General features: G+C 39.3%; 1 protein-coding gene and 1 long non-coding RNA gene across 3 annotated transcripts in view; one reads left to right on the top strand and one right to left on the bottom strand.

Moving 5' to 3' along the window:
* Positions 1-13,880, top strand: part of LOC107160995 (serpin B6-like) — a 137,415-nt gene that overhangs the window by 117,233 nt on the left and 6,302 nt on the right. Inside the window, exons 1-4 of one of the 2 annotated variants that reach the window (XM_015507546.2) lie at positions 4,009-4,173; positions 6,071-6,223; positions 7,035-7,152; positions 8,414-8,556. In XM_015507546.2, the coding sequence (XP_015363032.1) occupies positions 4,009-4,173; positions 6,071-6,223; positions 7,035-7,152; positions 8,414-8,556 (579 nt within the window). Of the gene's footprint in view, positions 1-4,008; positions 4,174-6,070; positions 6,224-7,034; positions 7,153-8,413; positions 8,557-13,880 lie in introns of those variants that run through there. The other variant, XM_048799965.1, reaches the window with a different exon arrangement.
* LOC125615727 lies at positions 4,017-6,314 on the bottom strand. The gene is made up of 2 exons (XR_007346312.1): positions 6,075-6,314; positions 4,017-4,177 (listed from the first exon to the last, which is right to left on the bottom strand). It is a non-coding gene; the product is annotated as an uncharacterized LOC125615727 (long non-coding RNA).

Below are 13,880 nucleotides of genomic sequence, written 5' to 3'. Positions count from 1 at the left end.
GTTTGTATATTTGTGGCCATATGTATTCATCTTCTTGCACATAAAACCCTGCTAACCCAACAGACAAAAAGAGCCCTTTAAATCATTAAAACCAAGGACAAGATAAGGAGAGAGGAGCTGAGCAGTGGACAAGAGATGCCAGCAGAGTTTTGAGCAGGAAAGTGGCTAGAGGAAGGAGCTCAGTGTCTGTGGAGGGAGGAGGGAGGAGCAGCCCAGAGGAGCTGACAGTCTCAACCTTGGAGTCCCTGGAGAGGGAGGGTGAAGTGCAGGTGGCAGCAGGGCCCCTCGTAGAAAGTCTGTTTATGGAGTGGTTTGAACCTCAGATGCCATCCCCTCTGCCCTGGCAACCAGGCAGCCCCCCTCTTTCCTAGCAGCCCCTGATAGGAGGTCAGGTCTCAGCCCTGCAAGAACTGATGAGAAAAGCACTGGGCTGAAATGAGGGGAGAGGGATCTAGCAGAAGCACCCCAGCCCCCACTCCAGCTACTTATACATCAGAGCCAGCAGCCAGACCAGGGTTTTTTCTATTTGCCATTCTTCAGCAGAAAAAGCTACTGTGACTCCTTGATCACATCAGCAGAGAAACCCCCAGCTGACAAGTGTCACTTTTGTAAACAGAATTTCCAGCAGCCTTTTGTGTTTTCCCCTAAATATGAACTGACACCCAGGGTTTGGTGGGCACTTTTGGGAATATTAAGCATGAAAGAGAAACCTACATAGAATAAAACAAACACCAACCACCACCACACCAGCAATAGCAAAACACCAGGGAAAGACAAGGCAGGGTGCAAAAGAAGCTCAAGAGAACTATAGTGGATGTTCTTTGAGGAATTGGAACCAAGGACATCAGAGAAAAACAGAGTCCTTGGAAATTAAAAAGTGTAACAACTGATATTAACCAAAAAAAAAAAAAAAAGAAAGATTGGAGGACAATGGCCTTTCTCCAGAAAATGGGACAAAATGTAATTGTTACAGACAATGCAAGAGAAGTAAAAGGTCTGAGTAGAACTTTTCACTGTGTGTTGGGATATTGTCAAGGTGTTGACCTCTCCAACTCAGGGCAGCTGGAGGGGGCAGCCTGGTGGCTGGAGATTTGAGCTGGACACCTCTACAGCAAGTAACCTTGTCCCAAAGTATAGTACTAGTATCATTCTTTGTGTGTGCTGTGACATTCAGAAGGTTGGAAAGTCCCAGATGAGTTCCTTCCAAGAGTGTTAGTGCCTGACAAATAGGAGGTAAAAAAGCAGAGAACAGAGATTCTGCAGGAAATGAGAAAGCACTTTAATTTGTTTTCCCTGAGTAGGAAGGAGAAATTTTTAAATTGCTACATTGAAAGGGCCCTCCAAATCTCCACCAAAAAGAATGAACTGGGCCCAGAGAAGGACACATCACTGGGACATTTCTGGATATCAGGGATGGGGATAAGATTTCATAAGCTTCAAAGAGTAGGGGTGTTATAGGGTAGATGGAGCTGGGGTCAGAATGTCAGGAAAGTTCTTAACAGCAGAGCTGGTGGTAGGGAAGCTATGAATTGGTACCTCAAAACTTTGGGGGTAAAATCCTGTGCAGCTCATTATAGACCTGCTTAACTCAGGTAAAGTCACACTATTCATGCAATCATACATGTAACTCTGGTAACTATGTCTGTCTCATTTCACCATCTTTTCTACCCCCATGCACCCTCCCCGCCCTTTGCCCATCCAAAGTTCCATCACTCATCCCATGTGCACCCCCCCAATTTTGGTTTACATTCACTTATCAGAGAAAACATTGGCCTTTGGTTTTTGGGGATTGGCTTACTTCATTTAGCATGATATTGTCTAACTCCATCCATTTTCCTGCAAATGTCATAATTTTATTCTCTTTTATTGCTGAGTAATATTCCATTGTGTATATATACCACAGTTTCTTTACCCATTCATTTATTGAAGGGCATCTAGGTTGGTTCCACAGTTTGGCTATTGTGAATTGAGCAGCAACTCTATTTTCTATCAGAACCAGTACTCATCTCCTTCTCGAGTATTCAGATTTTGTACTTTATAATTCCTTCATTAAAAGAAACAAGGACATAGGTTATACTGTCACTGGAAGAGGTCTAAGGAGTTTCTGGAGGGGTGGACCTCAACTTAGGATGAGTGGGGTTCTTGATAGATGTGCAGAAATGGATTGAAGAACATGTCTGAGGCAGAGATTTATTTAAGAAAGCAAGGAATATAGACATTCAGGGGGGAATGTGAGTCATCTTGAGAGTGAGATGATTTGGGGGTTCTCGGGCTCTTTTAAAGGAAATTTGGTGAAGGGTGGACATGGGAAGGTATGTGAGGAGGACTTCAGTGTGATGATCACAAGATGGTTTATGATGGTCTGGAATTCTCAGGATTCTTAGACTGATATGATCTCTGCCAAGTGACCAGTAAGTCACATTGGAAGTACCCTAGTTTATGTTTCTTAAAATATCGTCTCTCTCTTTGCTTAATCTGTTTCTTACATAAGACAATCAACAATGCACAAGGTAATTTTCATAGTGGATGAATTTCCATCAACTGAAAGATTGACAGATTGCCCAGAAAATTGGGAGTGAAATTAGCTCAGTTGGCTTGGGGAGTGACAGATCTGGGAAGAAACACATGCAGAACTTTGTCATAAGGCATGAGACTTTCAGATTAAAATGATACTCTCCATGTCCTTCCTTTTGTCTGTTTTCTACGTATCTTTTAGTTTTTCTATCCTACCTCAATTCCCCATTGTTGGACTAGAAAAATTGAACATGGGCCTCTAAGGCCCAGTTGTTGCCATAAAGCAAGGGTGTTTGAGACCAATCACTTTTTTTTTTTTTTTTTTTGGTACCAGGGATTGTATCTGGGGGCACTTTACCTCTGAGCCATATTCCCAGTGTATTTTATTTTTTTATTTTGAGTCAGGATCTTGCTGGGTTTCTGAGACTGGCTTTAAACTTGCAATCCTCTTGCCTCAACCTCCCAAGCCACTGGGATTACAGGTATGAACCACAGCGCCTGGCTGCTTAGGCTCTTATTTGTCATTACAAGTTCTCTCTTGGTCTCATCCTCCCTACCCTTACTCCCATGCATCTTTGATTTTCATAGTCTTCCCACCAGGTTTGCAACCCTTTTCTATTCTGAATGGAAATCTTTTGTTCTAGAGAGCCTCTCCCTCTCCCTCTCTCTCTTTTTTTTTACTCAGGTTGACAACCCCTTTTATAAACTACATGTGACTCTACTTGGGGGCCACCTGAATGGTCCATTCTTAATCACAGCAGCAAATTCTCTTTTGCCACATGGGGGAAATTTCACAGGTTCCAGAGATTAGGACCTGGATGTGTCTCTGGACCTTGTTCAGTGTTCCACAGATATTGTCCCATGCATAGGTTTCCTAGAAGGAGAACTGAGGGTTAAGTGGTGTCCTATTGAGCATGCCTGTATGTGCACCCTCATTTGTTGGGGGTGATGGGTGGGTATTTGATTTAGAGGAGAGAAGGGTCTCATGTGGTTTTATTTCCCATATTTATTTTAAGGCTTTAGATTACCCTAAAATGGGGAACGCTCCCAAATTATAAAAACACTTGTGTGTCATGTCTTTTTAACTTTGCAAGTGAATTTATAATTTTAAATGATTTTCAAATTAAATGACACAGTAAGCCCTTACAACACACAAAGAATACAGATGTGGAAGCCAAAGTTAATCACCCTTTCTCTTACCCACTCCAGGAAGTGACTGCAGTAACGTGGTGCGTGTGTCCTGTCTACACTTTGCCCATGCACAGGTCTTCACAAAATAGGATCATAGTATTAAATTTTACTCTTCTTTTTCATTTAATATTAGGACATAAAATGATCTTGAGACCTCAAAAGAGACCCTCAGAGTTCTGTGTGTGTCTATTTGCTTATTGCACCACAGCAGCAGTGGAGTTAACGGGAGGGAAAGTTCAGTTGACTTGTGAGCCTGTGTTCATGTGATACTGATCTGAAATCCATCGTTCCAGGCTCGCCATCATGGATCCTCTGTTGGAAGCAAGCGGCACCTTTGCCTTAAACCTTCTGAAAACGCTGGGTGAAGACAGTTCAAAAAATGTGTTTTACTCACCCATCAGCATCTCCTCGGCCCTGGCCATGGTCCTCTTGGGGGCAAACGGAACCACCGCAGTCCAGATGGCTCAGGTACCTGGTGTCCTTTGGGAGTAATAGTAAATGCTGACAATTGTCAATTGAGCTGATTCTCCACACTTCAAATCCCAAAGGGATTGCTGTGGATGGATATCAGAGGGTATCAGAGGGGTGTGGATGGAGAGTTGACAAGAAGCACATGCTACCCCTGCTGAGCACCCCTATGAGCACATTGCAGTCCCTGAACTGTAGCAATTTCCAAATCCAGCCAGGTGTGTGTGCCAGGCTCCTCTGCCTTCAGGGTGGGAATATTCCTTGATTGGCTGCACCTAGGTTTCCTGGGGAGCATTCCTGGTTTTCCACATGTCAGGCCATGGCACTCCCCTGTGCATTCTGGACTTAGCGCTTGGCACTTCCCTTCCTTTTCCAGAAGAAATGGGCCATATTTGTTGCTCTTGTAGCCTTCTTCCTGCCAAAAGAGAGTTGGGGTTCAAGGACCTCTCTTCACTTTGAACTGTCTCACCTTTTAGTTACAAGGTTTTATAACTCCTTTAAAACCATTGTAGGATTTCCGGGTCTCAAGTAATAGCCTGTTGCACTGGACCAAGCCACACGCACAAGCCTGTTTGAGACAGACTGTGTATTGGGTTGGAAGTAAGGGTGATGTGGGACAATGTCCTTGAGTTGCTTAGAAACCCCTTTGTCTAGAGGTCTACAAGATGCTGCCTTTGTTGTCCCAAGGTTTTTACAAAGTGGATCTTGACCTTGCTCCTGAAGCCATGGATTTGAGCTCTACCATGAGGTCATTTCTTATGTTGAGAATCATTTTGTCAACTGGAGAGGGAGCTCCGAGATAAGAAACACCTTTATGTTCTACCCATCAAGACCTGGGTTAGAAATAGTTCCTTGAAATTCTGCTTGAAAATGGAATAATTTTTTCTTTGGCTCATCTCTCTCTTCCCATACTCTATAACTTAGGCAGCTAAAAGGAAGGTACATGCTTCCTGGGCATCTTAGGCAGATGTGGGAGTTGGGAACGTGCCCTATCTTACCTCTTGCTACAGGTGAACATTTTATTTCCTCAGCAGTGTCTACCATATCACAAGCCCCTGTTTCTGTAGTCTGCAGTAGTAATTTCATCCCTATACCTCCAGCCTCTGTCAACTGCCATGTCCAAATCCAGTACCACGTTTTTTATATTTTCATTATGTTAGAACACTTCTGCATTGCTGCATGTGTTATCTGTTGCTGCAAAACAAACCATCCCCAAACTTACTGGCTAGATATAATAATGGTGGATTGTTTTTCAGATTCGGTGGCCTCACAGGCAGTTCTTAATGCTCCCTGTTATATAAGCCAGTTGGGGTCATTCACGCTACTATTGCAATGGGCAGCTGGATTGCAAGGTCCCAGGAGTCTTCTTTCACATCTGGCATTTTGGTTCTCTTCTAGGCAACTCAGCCTGTGTGTAGCAAATCCTCCAAGGGGATAGCTTGGACTTCCTTCCATCATGGCAGCAGGGTACAAAAGAGTGAATGGGACAGCTGCTAGGGGTTTTAATGCTCAGGCCTGGACAGCATTGCTTCTGCTGAATTCTGTTGGTCAGAGCCATTCCAGACCTAAGCGTGGGAAAAACTGTACCTTACAACTTTTAGGAGCAGTCTATGTTCACAGAGATGGGAAGTCTGGCTGGTAGCCCTGTCTCCAGCTAGGCTATAGATACAAAGAGCCTGCATTGTGGAGAGCCATTTCCGCTAGACCAATACTGACAGGGTACAGAGAAGGAACCTGGGAGGAACACTGGAGAATGAGCTTTCAAGATACTTTTTGTCTCTAATTGGTTGGTGGTTTGAATCTGCACAGTTCTTATGCCAAGTTTAGTATAGTTTGCTTGTTCCCTGTAGTCAGGGCCTACTGCAATGGTGTGTTTTTGTTGTGTTTCTGATTTCAGGTACTTTCTTTAAATAAAAGCAGCAACAGTGGAGGTGGAGATGTCCACCAGAGCTTCCAGTCCCTTCTCACTGAAGTGAACAAGACGGACACACAGTACTTGCTTAGAACAGCCAACAGGCTCTTTGGAGAAAAGTCTTATGATTTCCTCTCAGTAAGTCATACTCGCTGCTTTTGATGAAGCAAGGTGGTTGGGAGGAGGGGGACTCGTGGTGCAGCTGAAAGAGCCTGGGCTGTGAATTCACTCAGGTTTCTGGTTACTCATGTATTTGTTCACACCCTTTCATTTAAAAAATTAGAAAACTACTCAAGTCACACGTGAATATATTTTTTGTGCAGAATGCAATAAAGCCAGCAAAGCAAGAGCCCTCATCAACCTCTTTCCCACAACCCGTCATCCCTCCCAGAATTAGAGCTTTTGTGGATTTGATATGTTCTTCCTGCACATGTAGAAATTTTGTTTTGTAGTAATTTTCCCTGCATTATGCCTTTATCCAACATATGTTGTTTTGCAATTTTTTTCTTTTGTTCTTCAATTGTCAGCGTATGCGGATCTACTTCAGGTTTGTCGTCATTATCATCGTCATCATCATGGCTTGCTTTCCTGTGTTCTACTTTCTGTGTTCAGCCTCTCTCATTCTAGAGCACAGTGGTGTCCGAGCTCTTGCTGGGTTAGCACTCTCTCCACAGTTACTGTATCCCAGCTTCCTCCCAGTTACCTCTTGAGGCTTAGCAAGTCCCATAAAGATCCAGCCATCTTTATGCAATGAAGTTTATTTGATACTTGGGCCATTTAAAGATGGCCAAGAACTGAGAAGGTGGATTTTAGGTTCATTCTACATATTTATTTGTAAATTACATCTTTAAATCTGCACATTTTTGATTTTTGTGCTTTGTACATTAAAGAAGTACACTGTTGGTGTTAATTATTTTTGGAACCATGCAATTATGTCGTTCTGATTTAGTCTTTTAAAGATTCCTGCCAGAAATTCTACCAAGCAGAGATGGAAGAGCTTGACTTTCTGAATGCTACAGAGGAGTCCAGAAAACACATAAACACCTGGGTAGCTAAAAAGACAGAAGGTAAAAACATAGTTTTTATTTGTTGTTTCTGTTGATGGTGGGGTTGTTGTTGCTTTGTTTGCAGTGCTGGGGATCCAACCCTTGGCCCTGTGCATGCTGAGCAGATGCTGTTCCACTGAGCTACAGTCCCATCCTGTTCTGTTTTTAAGTATTTTAATCAGTCTTATTTTCAGTTCCTTAACAAGATTGTCAAATATGAAGAATGATATTTTTCTTCTTGAAAACTTTAAAATCTGCTGCTGAAATACTGTCAATGGATGACATTTTCTCTAGCTTCTTCTCTCTGCTGTTCTCAGTGTGTCCGTGATGTTTTCCAGTAGTCAGCAATCCACACTTAAATTTTTTTGTTGTTGGCTGTTCTTTCTTTTCACCAAAGGAAAAATTCACATGACAGGTCTCGGCTGTGTCTTTTGTAGTGTGGGCTCATGCTTCACAGTTTTCATGCATTATTGCAAGTTGCTTAGCAGTATCTTCATTTACCTGTGGTTTTTAATGTAAGTTAATGTAAAAGTAAAAAAAAAAAAAAAATTTTTGGTACCAGGCTTTGAACCCAGGGGTGCTTAACCACTGAGCCAAATCCCCAGTCCTTTTAAAAATATTTTATTTAGAGAGAAGGTCTTGCTAAGTTGCTTAGGGCCTACGTTGCTGAGGCTGGCTTTAAAATTACAGTCCTCCTGCCTCAGCCTCCCAAGCCAGTAGGATTATAGGCATGTACCACTATGTCTGGGTAAACTGTGCTTTTACATTTGTAAAGAGCATCTTGTAACCAGTCATCTTTTTAAAAATTTAAATATTTTTAGTTGATAATAATAGTATTGTTAAAAATTGTACTAAAAATAATAACAAAACTGTTCATGATGCTTCAATACATACGTGTGTGTGTGTGTGTGTGTGTGTGTGTGTGTGTGGTGTAGTGTAGTGTTTAAATAGGGGTAAACATATCTGGCCCCTCAAAAATTTAAATCTATAATCCTTTTTTTAATAGTCCTTTAATTCACTTACTGATATCTACTTGTTCATTTTATGTTTTATTCAAATGATGGTATTTTTCTTGCCAGAACTTTAAAGTTTTTTTTTTTTTTCTTGGTGCCAGGACTGTTGCTTTGTTTTGATGACAAATATCTGTTTATATTATTTGGGGCATATGTGATCCTTTATCTCTGTGCTTGACCATTTGAGGAGGTGGGCCCCTCTCCGTATCATCACTGATGCACCCATCAGAAAACTCTTAGCTAACTGGTTCTTTAATTTTTCCTTTCAGATAAAATTACAGAGTTGCTGTCTCCAGGTTCCTTGAATACAAACACTAAACTGGTTCTCGTGAATGCCATCTACTTCAAAGGAAACTGGGATAAACAGTTTGACAAAGAGCTCACCCAGGAGAGACCATTTAAAGTCAGCAAGGTGAATGTTGCATAGTAACAAAGGAGATTCCCAGACACAGGGCCTGTGTTTGCGGTGGTTTCTAGATCATGAAGGCCACCACATGGAGCCTGTGTCTTGCATGGCGTAGGGTAGCCCTGCAGCAAGGACCCCCTGAAGCCTTGGGGCCTTGCTTTCATACTTATCCTCCTTTTATATGACACCAAGGGTTCTGTTGGCACCCCCTACTGTCACCTGCCATACTTGCTCTGGTGTGTTAATCTCCAAGGCAAATCTGATGGTGTAGCTCTCAGGCTAACTTTAGGTCTTTCTTGGCTTCTCAGAACTTTTGAGATAAAGTTCAAACTCCAAATTTGGTATCTGAGGGTCCTCGTGGACCTGGATCCTCCCCATTCTCCTCAGTACCTTCACACTCCTTTCTCTTTTTTTAAAGTAAATTATTCATGTATTCTAATTTGTAATACATGATGGCAGAATGCAATTCATTTCATATTACACATATAGAGCACAATTTTTCAAGTCACTGATTGTACACAAAGTATTTTCACACCATTCACGTCTTCATACATGTATTTAGGGTAATGATGTCTAACTCATTCCACCATCATTCTTATCCACTTGCCCCTTTCTTCCCGCCCCCTCCCCCGCCCCCCTCCTTGCCCTATCTAAAGTTTCTCCATTCCTCTCATGCTCCCCTGGCCATTGCCATTATGAGTCAGCATCCTCATATCAAAGAAGACATTTGGTCTTTGGTTTTTTGGGATTGGCTTGCTTCACTTAACATTATATTCTCCAACTTCATCCATTTACCTGTAAATGTCATGATTTTATTCTCTCTGAATGCTGAACAATGTCCCATTGTGTATATATACCAAAGTTTCCCTATCCATTCATCTACTGAAGGGCATCTAGGTTGGTTCCATAATTAGCTATTGTGAATTGTGCTGCTATAAACATTGATATGGCTGTGTCCCTGTAGTATGCTGTTTTTAAATCCTTTGGATATAAACTGAGAAATAGGATAGCTGGGTCAAATGGTGGTTCCATTCCCAATTGTCTGAGGAATCTTTATACTGCTTTCCAGAATGGCTGCACCAATTTGCAGTCCCACTAGCAATGTATGAGTGTGCCTTTTTCCCCACATCCTCGTCAACACTTATTGTTGTTTGTATTTCTTGATAACTGCCATTCTGACTGGAGTGAGATGAAATCTTAGAGTAGTTTTGATTTACGTTTCTCTAATTGCTAGAGACGTTGAACATTTTTTCATGTGTTTGTTGATTGATCGTATATCCTCTTCTGAGAAGTGTCTGTTCAGTTCCTTGGCCCATTTATTGATTGGATTATTTGTTTTTTTGGTGTTAAGATTTTTGAGTGCTTTATATACCCTAGAGATTAGTGCTCTACCTGATGTGCTTGTGGTAAAGATTTGCTCCCATTCTGTAGAATTTTCTGTAGAATCTTCCTTTGATTTCTTCCATTCGGATTGTTTCTTTTGCTAAGAAGAAGTTTTTAATTTAAATCCATCCCATTTATTGATTCTTGGTTTTAATTCTTGCACCACAGGTGTCTTATTAAGAAAGTTGGGGACTAATCCGACATGATGGAGATTTGGGCCTACTTTTTCCTTCCATTAGGCACAAGGTCTTTGGTTTAATTCCTAGGTCTTTAATCCACTTTGAGTTGAGTTTTATGGATGGTGACAGATAGAGGTTTAATTTCATTTTGTTACACGTGGATTTCCCAGCACCATTTGTTGAAGAGGCTATCTTTTCTCCAATGTACGTTTTTGGTGCCTTTGTCTAATATAAGATAACAGTAGTTTTGGGGTTAGACTCTAAGTTCTCTATTCTTTACTATTGATCTATAGGTCTATTTTGATGCCGATACCATGCTGTTTTTGTTACTATTGCTCTGTAGTATAGTTTTAAGTCTGGAATAGTAATGCCACCAGCTTCATTCTTCTTGCTAAGGATTGCTTTGGCTATTCTGGATCTCTTACTCTTTTCCAGATGAATTTCATGATTGCTTTTTCTATTTCTATAAGGAATGGCATTGGGATTTTGATTGGGATTGCACTGAATCTGTATAGTGCTTTTGGTAGTATGGTCATTTTGACAATATTAATTCTGCCTACCTGTGAACAAGATAGATCCTTCCATATTCTAAGGTCTTCTTTAATTTCTTTCTTTGACGTGTTGTAGTTTTCATTGTAGAGTTCTTTCACCTCTTTTGTTAAATTTATTCCCAAATATTTTTTTAATTTATTTTGAGATAGATGGGGTGGTTTTTCTAGTTTCCCTTTCAACAGATTTGTCATTGATGTATAGAAATGTCTTTGATTGATGGGTGTTGATTTTATATCCAGCTACTTTGCTGAATTCATTTATTAGTTCTAGGAGATTTCTGGTAGAATGTTTTGGGTCCTGTAGGTATAGAATCATATAATCTTCAAATAGTGATAATTTGAGTTCTTCTTTGCCTATCTGTATCCCTATAATTTCTTTCGTCTGTCTGATTGCTTGGGCTAGAGTTTCAAGAACTATGTTAAAGAGAAGTGGTGACAGAGGGTATCTATGTCTTGTTCCAGTTTTTAGAGGGAATGTTTTCAATTTTTCTCCATTTAGAATGATGTTAGCCTGGGGCTTAGCAAAGATATTCTTTACAATGTTGAGGTATGTTTCTGTTATCCCTAGTTTTTCTAGTGTTTTGAACATGAAGGGATGCTGTATTTTAGCAAATGCTTTCTCAGCATCTATTGAAATGATCATATGAATTTTATCTTTGAGTCTATTGATGTGATGAATTATGTTTATTGATTTCCGTATGTTGCACTAACCTTGCATCCCTGGGATAAGCCCTACTTGATCATGATGCATTATCTTTTTGATATGTATTTGTATTTGATTTGCCAGAATTTTTACATCTATATTCATTAGAGATATTGGTCTGAGTTTTCTTTCTTTTATTTTGTCTGATTTTGGAATCAGGGTAATATTTGCTTCATGGAATGTGATTGGAAGTGTTCCCTCTTTTTCTATTTCATGAAATAGTTTGAGAAGTATTGGTGTTAGTTCTTCTTTAAATGTCTTGTAGAACTAAGCTGTGTATCTGTCCAGTCCTGGGCTATTCTTGGTTGGTAGGCTTCTGATGGTGACCTCTATTTCCTTGCTTGAAATTGATCTGTTTAAATTGTGTATATCATCCTGATTTAGTTTAGGAATATCATATGCCTCTAGAAATTTGTCAATGCCTTTGATATTTTCTATTTTACTGGAGTACAAATTTTCAAAATAATTTCTAATTATCTTCTGTATTTCTGTAGTGTCCTTCATAATATATCCTTTTTCATCATGGATGTTAATAATTTGAGTTTTCTCTCTCCTTCTCTTTGTTAGAATGGCCAATGGTTTATCAGTTTTATTTATTTTTTCCAAAGAATCAACTTTTTTTGTCAATTTTTTCAATTGTTTCTTTTGTTTCAATTTCATTGATTTCAGCTTTGATTTTAATTATTTCCTGTTTTCTACTGCTGTGGGTTGATTTGTTCTTCTCTTTCTAAGGCTTTGAAATGTAGTGTTAGGTAATTTATTTGTTGACTTTTTCTTGTATGAACTTTATGCAATGAACTTTCCTCTTAGCATTGCCTTCATAGTATCCCAGAGATTTCAATATGTTGTATTGGTGTTCTCATTTACCTCTAAGAATTTTTTAATCTCCTCCTTGATATCTTTTGCACCCCATTGTTCATTCAATAGCATATTATTTAGTTTCCAGGTGTTGGAGTAGTTTTTATTTTTTATTTTATCATTGATTTCTAATTTCATTCCATTGTGGTATGATAGAATGCAGGGTAGTATCTCTGCATTTTTGTATTTACTAAGATTTGTCCTGTGGCATAACATATGGTCTATTTTAGAGAAGGATCCACATGCTGCTGAGAAGAAAGTGTTTCCGCTCGTTGATGGGTAAAATAGTCTATATATGTCTGTTAAGTCTAAATTATTGATTGTATTATTGAGTTTATAGTTTCTTTGTTTAGCTTTTGTTTGGTGGATCTATCCAGTAGTGAAAGAGGTATGTTAAAGTCACCCAGAATTATTGTGTTGTGATCTATTTGACTCTTGAACTTGAGAAGAGTTTGATTGATGAATGTAGGTGCTCCATTGTTTGGGGCATATATATTTATAACTGTTATGTCTTGTTGATGTATGTTTCCCTTAAGCAGTATGAAATGTCCATCTTTATTCCTTTTATTAACTTTGGCTTGAAGTCTACTTTATTTGATATAAGGATGGAAATCCTTACTTGCTTACATAGACCATGTGAATGGTATATTTTATCTCAACCTTTTACTTTCAGTGTGTGGGCTTCTTTTCCTATAAGATGAGTCTCTTGAAGGCAGCATATTGTTGGGTCTTTTTTTTAATCCATTCTACCAGCCTATGTCTTTTGATTGGTGAGTTTAAGCCATTAACATTTAGGGTTATTATTGAGATATGATTTGAGTTACCAGTTATTTTTGTTTATTTTTGGTATTTAGCTTGACTTGGTTTCTCCGTTGGTTGGCTTTTCTTTTATTGTAGTTCTTCCCTTTGCAGATTTTCATAGTTATTTTCATTTCCTTCTCATGGAATATTTTGCCAAGAATGTTCTGTAGTACAGCTTTCTGTAAATTCTTTAGCTTTTGTTTATCATGTAAGGTTTTTATTTTGACATCAAATTTGAAGCTTTATTTTGCTGGATATAAGATTCTTGGTTGACATACATTATCTTTTAGCACTTGGAATATTTTGTTCCAAGATCTTCTAGCTTTGAGAGGCTGGGTTTAAAAATCGGCTGAGATCCGAATTGGTCTTCCCTTATAGGTAATCTGATTTTTCCTCTCTTGCAGCCTTTAAAAATTGTATCCTTATTCTGTATGCTAGACATTTTCATTTTAATGTGTCTTGGTGTAGATCTGTTGTAATTTTGTACATTTGGTGTCCTATAGGCCTCTTGTATTTGATTTTCCAATTTATTCTTCTTGCTTGGGAAATTTTCTGATATTATTTCATTGAAGAGATTGTGCATTCCTTTGGTTTGAATCTTTGAACCTTCCTCTATCACAATAAATCCTAAATTAGGTCTTTTGATGGTATCCCATAATTCTTGGATGTTCTGTTCATGGTTTCTTACCATCTTCACTGTGAAGTCAACTTTATTTTCAAGATTATATATTTTGTCTTCATTGTTTGAAGTTCTGTCTTCCAAATGGTCTAGTCTATTGGTGATACTATCTATTGAGTTTTTTAATTGGCTTGTTATTTCTAGGATTTCTTGTTTTTTTTTTTTTTTTTTTTTTT

Source organism: Marmota marmota, unplaced genomic scaffold (assembly GCF_001458135.2).
Source record: "Marmota marmota marmota unplaced genomic scaffold, marMar, whole genome shotgun sequence".
In the NCBI taxonomy this organism is placed as follows: Eukaryota; Metazoa; Chordata; class Mammalia; order Rodentia; family Sciuridae; genus Marmota; species Marmota marmota.
This window is presented reverse-complemented; position numbering and strand designations above follow the sequence as displayed.